The sequence below is a fragment of the Chiloscyllium plagiosum genome, unplaced genomic scaffold (assembly GCF_037043375.1).
Source record: "Chiloscyllium plagiosum isolate Xiang-an unplaced genomic scaffold, Cpla_swu_hap1 HiC_scaffold_21, whole genome shotgun sequence".
Lineage (NCBI taxonomy): Eukaryota > Metazoa > Chordata > Chondrichthyes > Orectolobiformes > Hemiscylliidae > Chiloscyllium > Chiloscyllium plagiosum.
In genome coordinates, this window is record NW_028270159.1 from 6,417,602 (window position 1) to 6,432,041 (window position 14,440).

Consider the following 14,440-nt stretch of genomic DNA (forward strand, 5'->3'; position numbering starts at 1 on the left):
CCTGTCTGGTTGCACTTCCCACCCAATGCCAATAATGTCTCTGCCAGCCTGGTATTGAACAAAAGCTGTTGTTGTTGAATCTGGCAACAGGGAGCCAGTCTCTCACAGAGGGTGGTATACGTTGGCAAGGATTTTGCCAACTACTGCTTCCCAGGGGCAGGGGGTTACACAGCAGAACCCGGAGAGAATGGTCAGAAAAACAACCTCTTTGGAGTAAAACTGAGGCAAAGAATTCGACTGAAAGCCAGTTAATTCAGCAAACATTTATTTTAATAAAGTCCATCCACCATCAGAAACAGAAAGAGGCACACTTTTTGACTCTGATCTCAACATCTGCAGTCCTCACTTGTTCCTGATTGAAATGCAGAAAAGTCTACCCAGGGTGGCCACACGCAAGTTGCTGGGAGGATGGTTACGCTGGTTGGGGAACCTAAAACCAGGGACAAACAAAAACATAAAGTGTTGGAGAAACTCAGCAGGTCTGGCAGCATCTGGGAAGAGAAAGCAGTATTTCATGTTTCGAGTCCAGTGATCCATCCTGAGCACCACAGGGACAAGCGACACTGTCTCGGGGCGATACGGAGTAGACCATTGATGAGGAAATATTTCTTCACTCAGAGGCTGGTGTACTTGTGGAATTATCTCCTACAGAAGGTTGGAGAGGCCTGGTCACTGAATATGGACGTGGGGGAATGCAGGAACTGGTGACTTGGCCATAATCACGATGAATGGCAGAGCGGGCTCAAAGGGCCTCCAGCCCTTTGTTTCTAAAAATACAGTCAAAGAAGTGATGGGTAAATCTCTAAAGGCACCAAGGGGTATGGAGAGAAAGTGGGAATATTGCATTGAGATAAGGGATCAGCCATGGTAGTATTGAATGGCATAGCAGACTCAAGGGCCAAATGGTCTACTCCTGCTCTGTGTCTCTTTGTCTAAAATTATGTTCATGTGCATAAAAGGAAACACTGAAATTAAAGAGAGGTTCCCAGCACAAGGTTAGTCACGTTTCGAGTCTAACTGACCTTTGTCAAAGCTCTGCTGACACAATGGGCCTGCCGGGACAGTCCTTCTTGTGGATTTTGGAGATTAGGTAGAAACTGGCTGTCCGGGGTTGGGAGACTGTGAGGTTGGAAGCTGTTGGGGGGAGGCATTCGGAGGAAATCAGGCCAGTCACAGTTTTGGAGACAATGGCTTGATGCTCAGTGGTGTGGTCATGCTCCAGGGGGAGGTAGGAGGAGGAATCTGAGAGTTGGCGCTCAGCCTCTGCGAGATAGAAGTCAGTTAGACTCAAAACGTCAGCTCTTTTCTCTCCTTACAGATGCTGCCAGACCTGCTGAGATTTTCATTAGTGAAAATTAGTGGATTAGTGCATTCATTAGTGAATGCATTTTCTCTGTTGGTTTCAGATTCCAGCATCCGGCTTTTATACAAGGTTAGTCATGTTCTCTGAATAATTCTGTTTCTGTCCTTGCCCTTCCATCAATGTTCAGGTCGTGCAGTACATGGGACGGTGTCAGAGAGCAGGAACCCCCCAACTAATTCACACCACCCCTCCACAAACCCTGCGGCACTGGGGTCACACTGTCCCCCTGCACCAAAGAGAGAGCCACATAATTCTATCGCTGCAGACGTTGAAGATTGAAAATAAAATCAGAAAATGCTGGAAAAGCTCAGCAGGTCTGGCAGCATCTGGAGAGAGAGAAACAGAATTGATGTTTCAAGTCAAAAATAGCTGCTTCCAAACTCAGCACCTGCAGGATTGGTTTGACTTAAGTTCATCAGCAACAACAACTTGCATTTATGTAGCATCTTAAAGAGAAACCTTGACACTGAGCAAATTTTTAAAAAGAGGCGACTAGCATGGCTTACCACAAACGTAGTCCATGGACAAAGAGGTAGATTCTTGGGTGTGTCTTAGGAGTAAAGAGAGACAGGTGAAGAAGTTGCGGGAGAAAATTGCAAAGTTTAAGGTCAACACTGCTGAGGGAGCAAAGAGACTGTGTGATACATGAGAGGTCAGAACGTAGAATTGTGGAGCTTTGGATGTAGGTTTGCTCGCTGAGCTGGAAGGTTCATTTCCAGATATTTCATCACCATACTAGGTAACATCTTTGCCTGAGGCCAACTGAAGATGTTCCCTAATATGGTGATGAAACATTTGGAAATGAACCTTCCAGCTCAGCAAACAAACCTACATCCAGAACCTCAACCTGAGCTATTAATCTTCACAAAACTCGCTAATTGTGGAGTTGTTGAAGGATTTTAGGCGCTGACAGAGGTTGTAAGGTTAGAGAGGAGGGTGATCGCCTGAGAGTGATCAGCCTGCTCCATTTTGGTGGTAACAATGCCTGATGACATTGCTTAGGCCACTTTTGGAATTTTGCGTGCAATTCTGGTCTCCATCCTATCAGAAGGATGTTGTGAAACTTGAAAGGGTTCAGTTAAGATTTACAACGATGTTGGGAGAGTTGGAGGTTTAAACTATAGGGAGAGGCTGAACAGGCCTGGGGCTGTTTTCCCAGGAGCGTCGGAGGCTAAGGGGTGACCTTTTAGAGGATTATAAAATCATGAGGGGCTTGGATATGGTGAATAGACAAGGACTTTTTCCTGGAGTGGGGGAGTCCAGAACTAGAGGGCATAGATTTAGGGTGGCGAGGGGAAGATTTTAAAAGGACTTAAGGGGCATCTTTTTCACGTAGAGGGTGTTGCGTGTACGGAATGAGCTGCCAGAGGAAGTGATAGAGGCTGGTACAATTGCAACATTTAAAGGGCATCTGGATGGATAGAGAGGAGCCTTGATTGTCCGAACGACATGGATGGAGAGTATTTTGTTAAGATAATCGAATGTTCGGATAATCGGATGCCAGATAACACAGTTTAGCCAAGCATTGGCATCTTGCAGACTTATTCGGATAATTGACTTTCGGATAATCAAGGATGATAGGAAGGGTTTAGAGGGATATGGGTCAAGTGCTGGCAAATGGGACTAGATTTATTTCAGATATCTGGTCATAATGAATGAGTTGGACTGAAGGGTCTGTTTCCATGCTGTACATCTCTATGACTCTATGACATTGACATTAACTCCAAAATCACACAGACCACCTCTGGAGTAATGACAGAGAAGGTGAGAATGGGCGACAGCACAGAGGGATCAGATGTTCCAGTATTTGTGGCCAAACCCCTAAATGCCCTGAAACAGAGTGGCTCTCCAGAACATTCCAAAGGGCATGGCCAGTTGACTGTACGTCCACCCACTCCGACCCATGCGGGATGGCTGCTTGCTCCTACACCTTCATCCCGTGCTGGGTCTCCCGATGACGCCGGAGATCCACCTTGCGCTGAAAACCTTTGGTGCAGAGTTCACAGCCGAAAGGTTTGAAGCCTGAATGCTTGCGGCTGTGGGTAATGAGGTTGGAGCTTTGGCTGAAGGATTTCCCGCACACCTGGCACTTGTGAGGCTTCTCTCCTGGAAATAAACAAACCAGAAAAACCCCGAGTGAAACAAACCGAGCTCAGACTCTCTCCTCACGGCCTCCCGAGACACTTCACAGCCAGTTACATCCCTACAGTGTGGAGGCAGGCTATTCAGCCTATCGAGTTCACACCAACCCTCTGAAGAGCATCCCACCCCCCCTCACCCTCTTCCCTTAACCCCGACATTTCCCACAGCCAATCCACCAAGTCTACACAGCTCTGAACACTATGGGCAATTTCCCATGGCCAATCCACCCTAACCTGCACATCTTTGGACTGTTGGAGGAAACCCACGCAGACACGGGGAGAATGTGCAAACTCCACACAGGCAGTCACCCGAAGCTGGAATCAAACCTGAGTCCCTGGAGCTGTGAGGCAGCAGTGCTAACCATTGAGCCAGAGTGCCGCCAATGCAATTCTTTGAGACACAGCCTTTGTTTCAATATAGGAACACCACCGCCATTTTGTGCACAGGTAGATCCCACAAACATCCATGAAGCAATGACCAGATAATATCCTTGATTAACCTTGCTTAAGAGATGTGTATTGGAGCCAGGACATCAAGATTACCTCACAAGTAAAGGCTAGATAGGTTAAAGGGGTTCAGTTTGCTCAATTGGCCAGACAGCTGGTTTCTAATACAGAGTGGCCCCAACAATGTGGGTTTAATTCCTGCAATGCCAAAGGTTAGCATAGAGTCATAGAGATGTACAGCATGGAAGCAGACCCTTCGGTCCAACTCGTCCATGCCGACCAGATATCCCAACCCAATCTAGTCCCATTTGCCAGCATTTGGCTCATAACCCGCTTCCTATCCATAGACCCATCCAGATGCCTTTTAAATGCTGTAATTGTACCAGCCTCCTCCACTTCCTCTGGAAGCTCATTCCATACATGTACCAGTCTCTGCGTATCACTTTAAAAATTTTCCCCTCTTACCTTAAACCTATGCCCGCTAGTTCTGGACTTCCCCACCCCAGTGAAGAGATTTTGTCTATTTATCCTATCCATGCCCCTCATAATTTTGTAAACCTCTATAAGGTCACCCCTCAGCCTCCGACGTTCCAGGGAAAACAGCCCCAGCCTGTTCAGCCTCTCCCTATAGCTCAAACCCTCCAACTCTGGCAACATCTTTGGAAATTTTTTCTGAGCCCTATCAAGTTTCACAACATCTTTCCTGTAGCAGGGAGATCAGAATTGCACACAGTATTCCATTAATTGCCTAAACAATGTCCTGTACAGCCACAAAATGACCTCCCAACTCCGAAACTCAATATTTTGACCAATAAAGGAAAGCATACCAAATGGCGCCTTAGTATCCTATCTACCTGAGACTCCATTTACAAGCAAATATGATCCTGCACTCCAAGGTCTCTTTGTTCAGCAACACTGCCCAGGACTTTACCATTACATGTATAAGTCCTGTCCTGAATTGCCTTTACAAAATGCAGCACCTCACATTTATCTAAATTAAACTCCATCCGACACTCATAGAGGGTGGTGGGGAATCTGGAACTCGCTGCCTGTGAGGGATGGAGGGGCTGAAATCCTCGTCACATTGAAGAAGGATTTCGATGTGCATTTGCGATGCCCAGGCTATGGGCCAAGTGCTGGGAAATGTGATTACAATAGTTAGGGAGTTATTGTTGACTGGCACAGACCCAATGGGCCAAAGGGCCTTTTACTGTATGATAGATCCATATGACTGTCTGATTATCAGGGATATACAGGATTATAGAGTGAGTTTAACATTAGATCCACCATGATCTGATTGATTAGTGGGCTAGAGTCGAAGGCCGAATGGCCTCCTCCTGTTTGAATTGAGGTAGCAGTCAAGAGATTATTGACACTGATGTCAGAGGGTAAACAGGGTCAATCTTTAAACTGTCATTTCAAAGTGGAGATTAATTGCTGTGAGTCAGGCGAGGAGTTTAAGATTGAATCCATCTGTTTTACCTTCATAAACATTTATTTACAGAGATGTATTTTCTGAATGTGCAGCCACAAAAATCCCATATAACCTGTTTCAGTCTGTCTTTATTGACTAGGTCACACATGTTAATGTCCAATATCTGCACACAACTGAAATACACAGCACTCCTTCAGCACTTGCTGTGTCAGGCTCTATTTCTGAGCTCAAGTGACTGGACACCACTATCTTTAGTGAGATATTTTCCTATTCCTCTGTTCAGTGATGTTATTACACACCTCTGGATCAGGTAGGACTTGAATCCAGGCCTCCTTGACCAGAGTTAGGGACACTTCCAGTTCACCCACAGGAGGCCCTAAACGACCAACAGGTGAAGAGAATCTGTGTCTGAGCTACAGGTGGTACCAAGGTGAGCAAGGGGAGCTGATGTTCAGGCAAGCATTCATCTGCTGACTTCCGGAATCACGTGTGTCATCAATATTTCAGACCAAATTTACCATCAGCTTGGCGTTTAACAGATCTGCTATGATTCTGACATTACAGGAGGGACTGTGTTTAAACATAATATTACAATCAGCTCCAAAGCTACAGCTCAGGAAGGTTGCTATACAAGTGAAAGATTTTATTTACTCTCAGTCCTCAGTTTACCGAGAGAAATCATGCATGTTCAGGTCTAACTGCAGGTATTTCCCTGCGTACCTGTGTGCATGGGGATAGACTCTGCGTACCTGTGTGCATGGGGATAGACTCTGCGTACCTGTGTGCATGGGGATAGACTCTGCATACCTGTGTGCATGGGGATAGACTCTGCATACCTGTGTGCATGGGGATAGACTCTGAGTACCTGTGTGCATGGGGATAGACTCTGCGTACCTGTGTGCATGGGGATAGACTCTGCATACCTGTGTGCATGGGGATAGACTCTGAGTACCTGTGTGGATGGGGATAGACTCTGCATACCTGTGTGCACGGGGATAGACTCTGCGTACCTGTGTGCATGGGGATAGACTCTGCATACCTGTGTGCATGGGGATAGACTCTGCATACCTGTGTGCATGGGGATAGACTCTGCGTACCTGTGTGCATGGGGATAGACTCTGAGTACCTGTGTGCATGGGGATAGACTCTGCGTACCTGTGTGCATGGGGATAGACTGCGTACCTGTGTGCATGGGGATAGACTCTGCGTACCTGTGTGCATGGGGATAGACTCTGAGTACTTGTGTGGATGGGGATAGACTCTGCATACCTGTGTGCATGGGGATAGACTCTGCGTACCTGTGTGCATGGGGATAGACTCTGCATACCTGTGTGCATGGGGATAGACTCTGCGTACCTGTGTGCATGGGATAGACTCTGAGTACCTGTGTGCATGGGGATAGACTCTGCATACCTGTGTGCATGGGGATAGACTCTGCGTACCTGTGTGCATGGGGATAGACTCTGAGTACCTGTGTGCATGGGGATAGACTCTGCGTACCTGTGTGCATGGGGGTATATTGCCCACGTGCCTGTGTGGATGGGGGTATATTGCCCACGTACCTGTGTGGATGGGGGTATATTGCCCATGTACCTGTGTGGATGGGGTATATTGCCCATGTACCTGTGTGGATGGGGGTATATTGCTCGTGTACATGTGTGGATGGGGGTATATTGCCCACGTACCTGTGTGGATGGGGGTATATTGCTCGTGTACATGTGTGGATGGGGGTATATTGCCTGTGTAGTGTGTGTATGGGGATATACACAGGTATTTCCCTGCATAACTGTGTGCATGGGGATAGACTCTGCGTACCTGTGTGCATGGGGATAGACTCTGCGTACCTGTTTGGATGGGGGTACATTGCCCATGTACCTGTGTGGATGGGGGTATATTGCCCACGTACTTGTGTGGATGGGGGTATATTGCCCACGTACCTGTGTGGATGGGGGTATATTACCCAGTACCTGTATGGTTCGGGGTATATTGCCCACGTACCTGTATGGTTCGGGGTATATTGCCCACGTACTTGTATGGATGGGGGTATATTGCCCACGTACCTGTATGGATGGGGATATATTGCCCACGTACCTGTAGGATCGGGGTATATTGCCCACGTACCTGTGTGGATCGGGGTATATTGCCCACGTACCTGTATGGATCGGGGTATATTGCCCACGTACCTGTAGGATCGGAGTATATTGCCCACGTACCTGTATGGTTCGGGGTATATTGCCCACGTACTTGTATGGATGGGGGTATATTGCCCACGTACCTGTATGGATGGGGATATATTGCCCACGTACCTGTAGGATCGGGGTATATTGCCCACGTAACTGTGTGTATTGGGGTATATTGCCCACGTACCTGTATGGATCGGGGTATATTGCCCACGTACCTGTATGGATCGGGGTATATTGCCCACGTACCTGTATGGATCGGGGTATATTGCCCACGTACCTGTGTGGATCCGGGTATATTGCCCACGTACCTGTGTGGATCGGGGTATATCGCCCACGTACCTGTATGGATCGGGGTGTATTGCCCACGTACCTGTGTGGATCGGGGTATATTGCCCACGTACCTGTGTGGATCGGGGTATATTGCCCACGTACCTGTGTGGATCGGGGTATATTGCCCACGTACCTGTATGGATGGGGATATATTGCCCACGTACCTGTAGGATCGGGGTATATTGCCCACGTAACTGTGTGTATTGGGGTATATTGCCCACGTACCTGTGTGGATCGGGGTATATTGCCCACGTACCTGTGTGGATCGGGGTATATTGCCCACGTACCTGTATGGATCGGGGTGTATTGCCCACGTACCTGTGTGGATGGGGGTATATTGCCCACGTACCTGTGTGGATCGGGGTATATTGCCCACGTACCTGTGTGGATCGGGGTATATTGCCCACGTACCTGTATGGATCGGGGTGTATTGCCCACGTACCTGTGTGGATGGGGGTATATTGCCCACGTACCTGTGTGGATCGGGGTATATTGCCCACGTACCTGTGTGGATCGGGGTATATTGCCCACGTACCTGTATGGATCGGGGTATATTGCCCACGTACCTGTGTGAATGGGGGTATATTGCCCACGTACCTGTGTGGATCGGGGTATATTGCCCACGTACCTGTATGGATCGGGGTATATTGCCCACGTACCTGTATGGATCGGGGTATATTGCCCACGTACCTGTATGGATGGGGGTATATTGCCCACGTACCTGTATGGATCGGGATATATTGCCCACGTACCTGTATGGATGGGGGTATATTGCCCACGTACCTGTGTGGATGGGGGTATATTGCCCACGTACCTGTGTGGATCGGGGTATATTGCCCACGTACCTGTATGGATCGGGGTATATTGCCCACGTACCTGTGTGGATCGGGGTATATTGCCCACGTACCTGTGTGGATCGGGGTATATTGCCCACGTACCTGTGTGGATCGGGGTATATTGCCCACGTACCTGTATGGATCGGGGTATATTGCCCACGTACCTGTGTGGATCGGGGTATATTGCCCACGTACCTGTGTGGATCGGGGTATATTGCCCACGTACCTGTGTGGATGTATGTATGCTTCTTCATGTCGGATTTCTGGTGGAATCGTTTCCCACAGTATTGACAGGGATACGGCCGGGTGTCCGAGTGGATCAGGAGGTGGGTGGACAATGTAGATGATCTCTTAAAGCTTTTCCCACACATTTTACATTCAAAGATTCTTTCCTACAAAAGAGTAAAACACGAGAGAGTCTGAGCCCCCAAAACAAAATCCTGTCCCAATCCATCATGATGCCTCTTCAGGTGGGAATATCACATTCCTGTTTTCTGATTTCTCCCCCTCCTTCTCCTGAAGAGGCTGACTCCCAATGGGGTACGGGGTCCCCCTCCATCTCCTGAAGAGGCTGACTCCCAATGGGGTACGGGGTCCCCCTCCCTCTCCTGAAGGGGCTGACTCTCACTGGGGTACGGGGTCCCCCTCCCTCTCCTGAAGAGGCTGACTCCCAATGGGGTACGGGGTCCCCCTCCCTCTCCTGAAGGGGCTGACTCTCACTGGGGTATGGGGTCCCCCTCCCTCTCCTGAAGGGGCTGACTCTCACTGGGGTACGGGGTCCCCCTCCATCTCCTGAAGGGGCTGACTCTCACTGGGGTACAGGGTCCCCCTCCATCTCCTGAAGGGGCTGACTCTCACTGGGGTACGGGGTCCCCCTCCCTCTCCTGAAGGGGCTGACTCTCACTGGGGTACGGGGTCCCCCTCCCTCTCCTGAAGGGGCTGACTCTCACTGGGGTATGGAGTCCCCCTCCCTCTCCTGAAGGGGCTGACTCTCACTGGGGTACGGGGTCACCCTCCCTCTCCTGAAGGGGCTGACTCTCACTAGGATATGGGGTCCCCCACCCGCTCCTGAAGGGGCTGACTCTCACTAGGATATGGGGTCCCCCACCCGCTCCTGAAGGGGCTGACTCTCACTGGTGTGTAGCCCCCTCCCCCACTATGCCCTCTTCCCCAACCCCGGTGTGTTTGGATGTTACTCATCCCGAAGCCCCCCCCGACCTTTGATGTTGTTACACAGTCCGTGCCGGGTACCTGTGAGTGAATGTTCATGTGCTGCTCCAGACTGACTCCATGACCAAACGTCTTCCCACACAGCTCACAGGCATAAGGTCGAATCCCACTGTGTGACCTCCTGACATGGACCTCAAGACCATGGGCGGTGGAGAATACCTGGTTGGGGAATTGGGCTCATTAATACAGGGATCTCAACATAGAGCCCCTCCCCAGGGAATTAATTCACCTGTTCATTCATTCTTTTATTTGGAAGGAGTAACAGGAATGCAGAGTACTGGGCTAATGGTAAGATTTTTGGTAGTGTAGATGAGCAGGGAGATCTCGGTGGCCAGGTACAGAGATCCTTGAAAGCTGCCACCCAGTTTGATAGGGTTGTTAAGAAGGCTTATGGTCTGTTAGTCTTTATTGGTAGAGAGATTGATTTTCAGAGTCACAAGGTCATGCTGCAGCTGTACAAAACTCTGGTGCAGCTGCAATTGAAGTAATGCGTACAGTTCTGTATTATAGGAAGGACGTGGAAGCTCTGGAAATGGTTCAGTGGAGATTTACTGGGATGTTGCCTGGTGTGGAGGGAAGGTCTTAGGAGGAAAAGCTAAGGGACTTGAGGCTGTTTTCATTAAAGAGAAGGAGATTGAGAGGTGACTTAATTGGGATACATAATATAAACAAGAGAGTTAGATGGGTGGACAGTGAGAGCCTTTTTCCTCGGATGTTAACGGCTAGTACAAGGGAACATAGCGTCAAATTGAGGAGTGATAGATATAGGATGGATGACAGAGGTAATTTCTTTACTCAGAGAGTAGTAGGGGCATGGAACGCACTGCCTACAACAGTAGTGGACTCGCCAACTTTAAGGGCATTTAAATGGTCACTGGATAAACATATGGATGATAATGGAATAGTGTTGGTGAGATGGGCTTCAGATTGGTTTCTCAGGGTGGCGCAACATTAAGGACCAAAGGGCCTGTGCTGTGCTGTAATGGTCTAGGTTCATTCATTCGTTCGTTCTTCATTTGTTCTCTCATTCGTTTGTTTGTTCATTCATTTGTCCATTCATCAATTCATTCGTTCATCAATTCATTCGTTCATCAATTCATTCGTTCATTTATTTGTTCATTCTCAGTGCGACCTGGGGTATGTATGGAGGCTGGTATCCTGAGGGAGGGAAGGTGTATCAGTCTGCGTCTCACCGGTGATGGTGATCAAACCAAGGAAATCCCAGTATCCCCACGGATGGCGTCGGATTTACTTTTCCCTTTGAAAAAGAAAAATCACAGACACCTTCTAAAAAATAGTTCCCGTCTCTAGGATCTTCCAGGATCTCTGGACACCCCTAAGCATTGACACACCTGCCAAAGTGTATGTGAATCATCAGCTGTGAGTCAATCACAACTGCCACTTTGGGCAAAGCAAGATCCCACTAACACCATTGACAGGACGTCTCCTTTATGGGGTGTGGGTCGAAGGATCAGCATTGACCAGCATATCAGGGAGCACTCGCCTGCTCCTGAACGGTCAGCTCATGAGAATGATAAACCCAGGCTCAGGACAATGTTCTGCAGACAGTATCCCACTGTGTCCACTGAGGCTCCTAAAGGATCAGTGCTGGGGCCCTTGCTGTTTGAGGTGAATATAAATCATTTTGACTTGAATAAGGTGAGGTGATCAGTAAGTTTGTGAACGGTAGGAAAATTGGCAAGGTGTTGAACAATTAGGAGGATAGGCTTAGATTAGAGGTGGATATAGACGGGCTGGTCAGATGAGCTGATCAATGACAATGGGATTCAATCTGGGTAAGTGTGAGGGTGATGCACTTGGGCAGGACAAACTAGGCAAGGGAATCCATGATCAATAGTAGGACCCCGGGAAGCACTGAGGATCAGAGGGAACTTGGAGCCCATGTCCACCAGAATCGAGAATGTGGTGCTGGAAAAGCACAGCAGGTCAGGCAGCATCAGAGGAGCAAGAGATTCAATGTTTCGGGTATAAGCCCTTCATCATGTCCACCAGTCCCTTAAAGTATCAGGACAGCGGGATAACGTGGTTAAGACCATAAGACATAGGAGTGGAAGTAAGGCCATTTGGCCCATCAAGTCCACTCCATCATTCAATCATGGCTGATGGGCATTTCAACTCCACTTACTCACACTCTCCCCGTATCCCTTAATTCCTTGCGAGATTAAAAATTTATCAATCTCTGCCTTGAAGACATTTAACGTCCCAGCCTCCACTGCACTCCGTGGCAATGAATTCCACAGGCCCACCACTCTCTGGCTGAAGAAATGTCTCCTCATTTCCGTTCTAAATTGATCCCCTCTAATTCTTAGGCTGTACCCACAGGTCCTAGTCTCTCCGCCTGACGGAAACAACTTCCCAGCATCCACCTTTTCTAAGCCACTCATTATCTTGTAAGTTTCTATTAGATCTCCCTCAACCTTCTAAACTCTAATGAATACAATCCCAGGATCCTCAGCCATTCATCGTATGTTGTTAGGCCTACCATTCCAGGGATCATCCATGTGAATCTCCTCTGGACACACTCCAGTGCCAGTATGTCCTTCCTGAGGGGTGGGGCCCAAACAGTACTCCAAATGGGGCCTAACCAGAGCTTTACAAAGTATCAGTAGCACATCACTGCTTTTACATTCCAACCCTCTTGAGATAAATGACAACATTACATTTGCTTTCTTAACCATGGACTCAACCTGCAAGTCAACCTTTCGAGAATCCTGGACTAGCACTCCCAGATCCCTTTGTACTTTGACTTTATGATATTTCTCACCGTTTGGAAAATAGTCCATGTCTGTGTTCTTTTTTCCAAAGTGCAAGACTTTGCATTTGCTCACATTGAGTTTCATCAGCCATTTCCTGGACCACTCTCCTAAATTGTCTAAATCTTTCTGCAGCCTCCCCACCTCCTCTGTACTGTTCACCTAACTTCGTATCATTAGCAGACTTCACCAGAATGCCCCCAGTCCCTTCATCCAGATCATTATTATATAAAGTGAACAGCTGCGACCCCAACACTGAACCCTGCGGGACACCACTTGTCACTATCTGCCATTCCGAAAAAGAACCTTTTATTCCAACTCTCTGCCTTCTGTCAGACAGCCAATCCTCATACAAGGCCAGTAGTTCACCTCAAACACCATGGGGCCTCACCTTATTCAGCAGTCTCCCATGAGGCACCTTATCAAAAGCTTTTTGGAAGCCTAGGTAGATAACATCCACTTGGTTTACCTGGTCTAACCTACTTGTTACCTCTTCAAAGAATTCTAACAGGTTTGTCAGGCACAACCTCCATGCCAACTTGTTCTAATCTGACCCTGCACTTCCAACAATTTAGAAATCTCATCCTTAACGGTGGATTCTAGAATTTTACCTACAACAGAGGTTAGGCTAATCGGCCTATAATTTTCCATCTTTTGTCTTGATCCTTTCTTGAACAAGTGGGTTACAACAGCGATTTTCCAATCATCTGGGACTTTCCCTGACTTGAGTGATTTTTGAAAGATTACAACCAACGCCTCTGCTATTTCCCTAGCCACCTCCCTCAGAACTCTAGGATGTAGCCCATCCGGGCCAGGAGACTTATCAATTTTTAGAACTTTTCGCTTTTCTAGCACTTTCTCTTTTGTAAAGGCTACCATATTCAACTCTACCCCTTGACCCTCCTTAATTGTTGCGATATTACTCATGTCTTCCACTGTGAAGACTGACACAAAGTATTTATTAAGTTCTCCAGCTATTTCCTTATCTCCCAGCACAAGCCTTCCTGCATAAATTTGGAGCAGCCCAATGTCTACTTTTGCCTCTTGTTTGTTTCTTATGTATTGAAAGAAACTTTTACTATCATTTCTAATATTACTGACTAGCCTACCTTCATATTTGATCCTCTCCTTCCTTATTTCTCTCTTTGTTATCCTCTGTTTGTTTTTATAGTCTTCCCAATCTTCTGATTTCCCAGTGCTCTTGTCCACTTTATAGGCTCTCTCTTTTTCTATGATACATTTCCTGACTTCCTTTGACATCCATCCTTTCTTTGGGATGAACCTCTGTACTGTGTCCTCAATTACACCCAGAAACTCCAGCCATTGTTGCTCTACTGTCTTCCCCATGGGGGATGGGTTAAGAAGACATATATTGGCCGAGGCATAGTGTTTCAGAGCAGGGAGGTGATGCTGGAATTATATAAAATGTTGGCTAAGCCTCAGCGACAGTGTGCAGTTCTGGAATCCACATTATGGGGGGATATGATACCACTGGAGAGGGACAGAGGAGATTTATCAGGATGGTGTCTGGGCTGGAAAGTTTCAGTGATGAAGAGAGATTGGGCAGACTGGGGTTGTTTTCCTTAAAGCAGAGAAGATTGAGGGGGGGACATGATTGAGATGAATAACATTATAAGGAGCATAGACAGGAAGGAAGATTTCCCATTGATAGAGGGATCAGTGACCCCGGGCATAGATTGA

General features: G+C 47.8%; 1 protein-coding gene across 4 annotated transcripts in view; it reads right to left on the reverse strand.

The window, feature by feature from the left end:
* Window positions 1-248: 248 nt before the first annotated feature.
* LOC122565000 (zinc finger protein Gfi-1b-like) overlaps window positions 249-14,440 on the reverse strand; it is a 35,687-nt gene continuing 21,495 nt past the window's right edge. For 2 of the 4 annotated variants that reach the window (XM_087998178.1, XM_087998179.1), the window contains 4 exons: window positions 9,987-10,124; window positions 8,962-9,127; window positions 1,870-3,469; window positions 249-430 (listed from right to left, as the gene is read on the reverse strand). In XM_087998178.1, coding sequence (XP_087854304.1) covers window positions 3,288-3,469; window positions 8,962-9,127; window positions 9,987-10,124 — 486 coding nt within the window. In that variant the 3' untranslated portion in view covers window positions 249-430; window positions 1,870-3,287. The remainder of the gene's footprint in view (window positions 431-1,869; window positions 3,470-8,961; window positions 9,128-9,986; window positions 10,125-14,440) is intronic. The other 2 variants (XM_087998176.1, XM_087998177.1) reach the window with 2 other exon arrangements.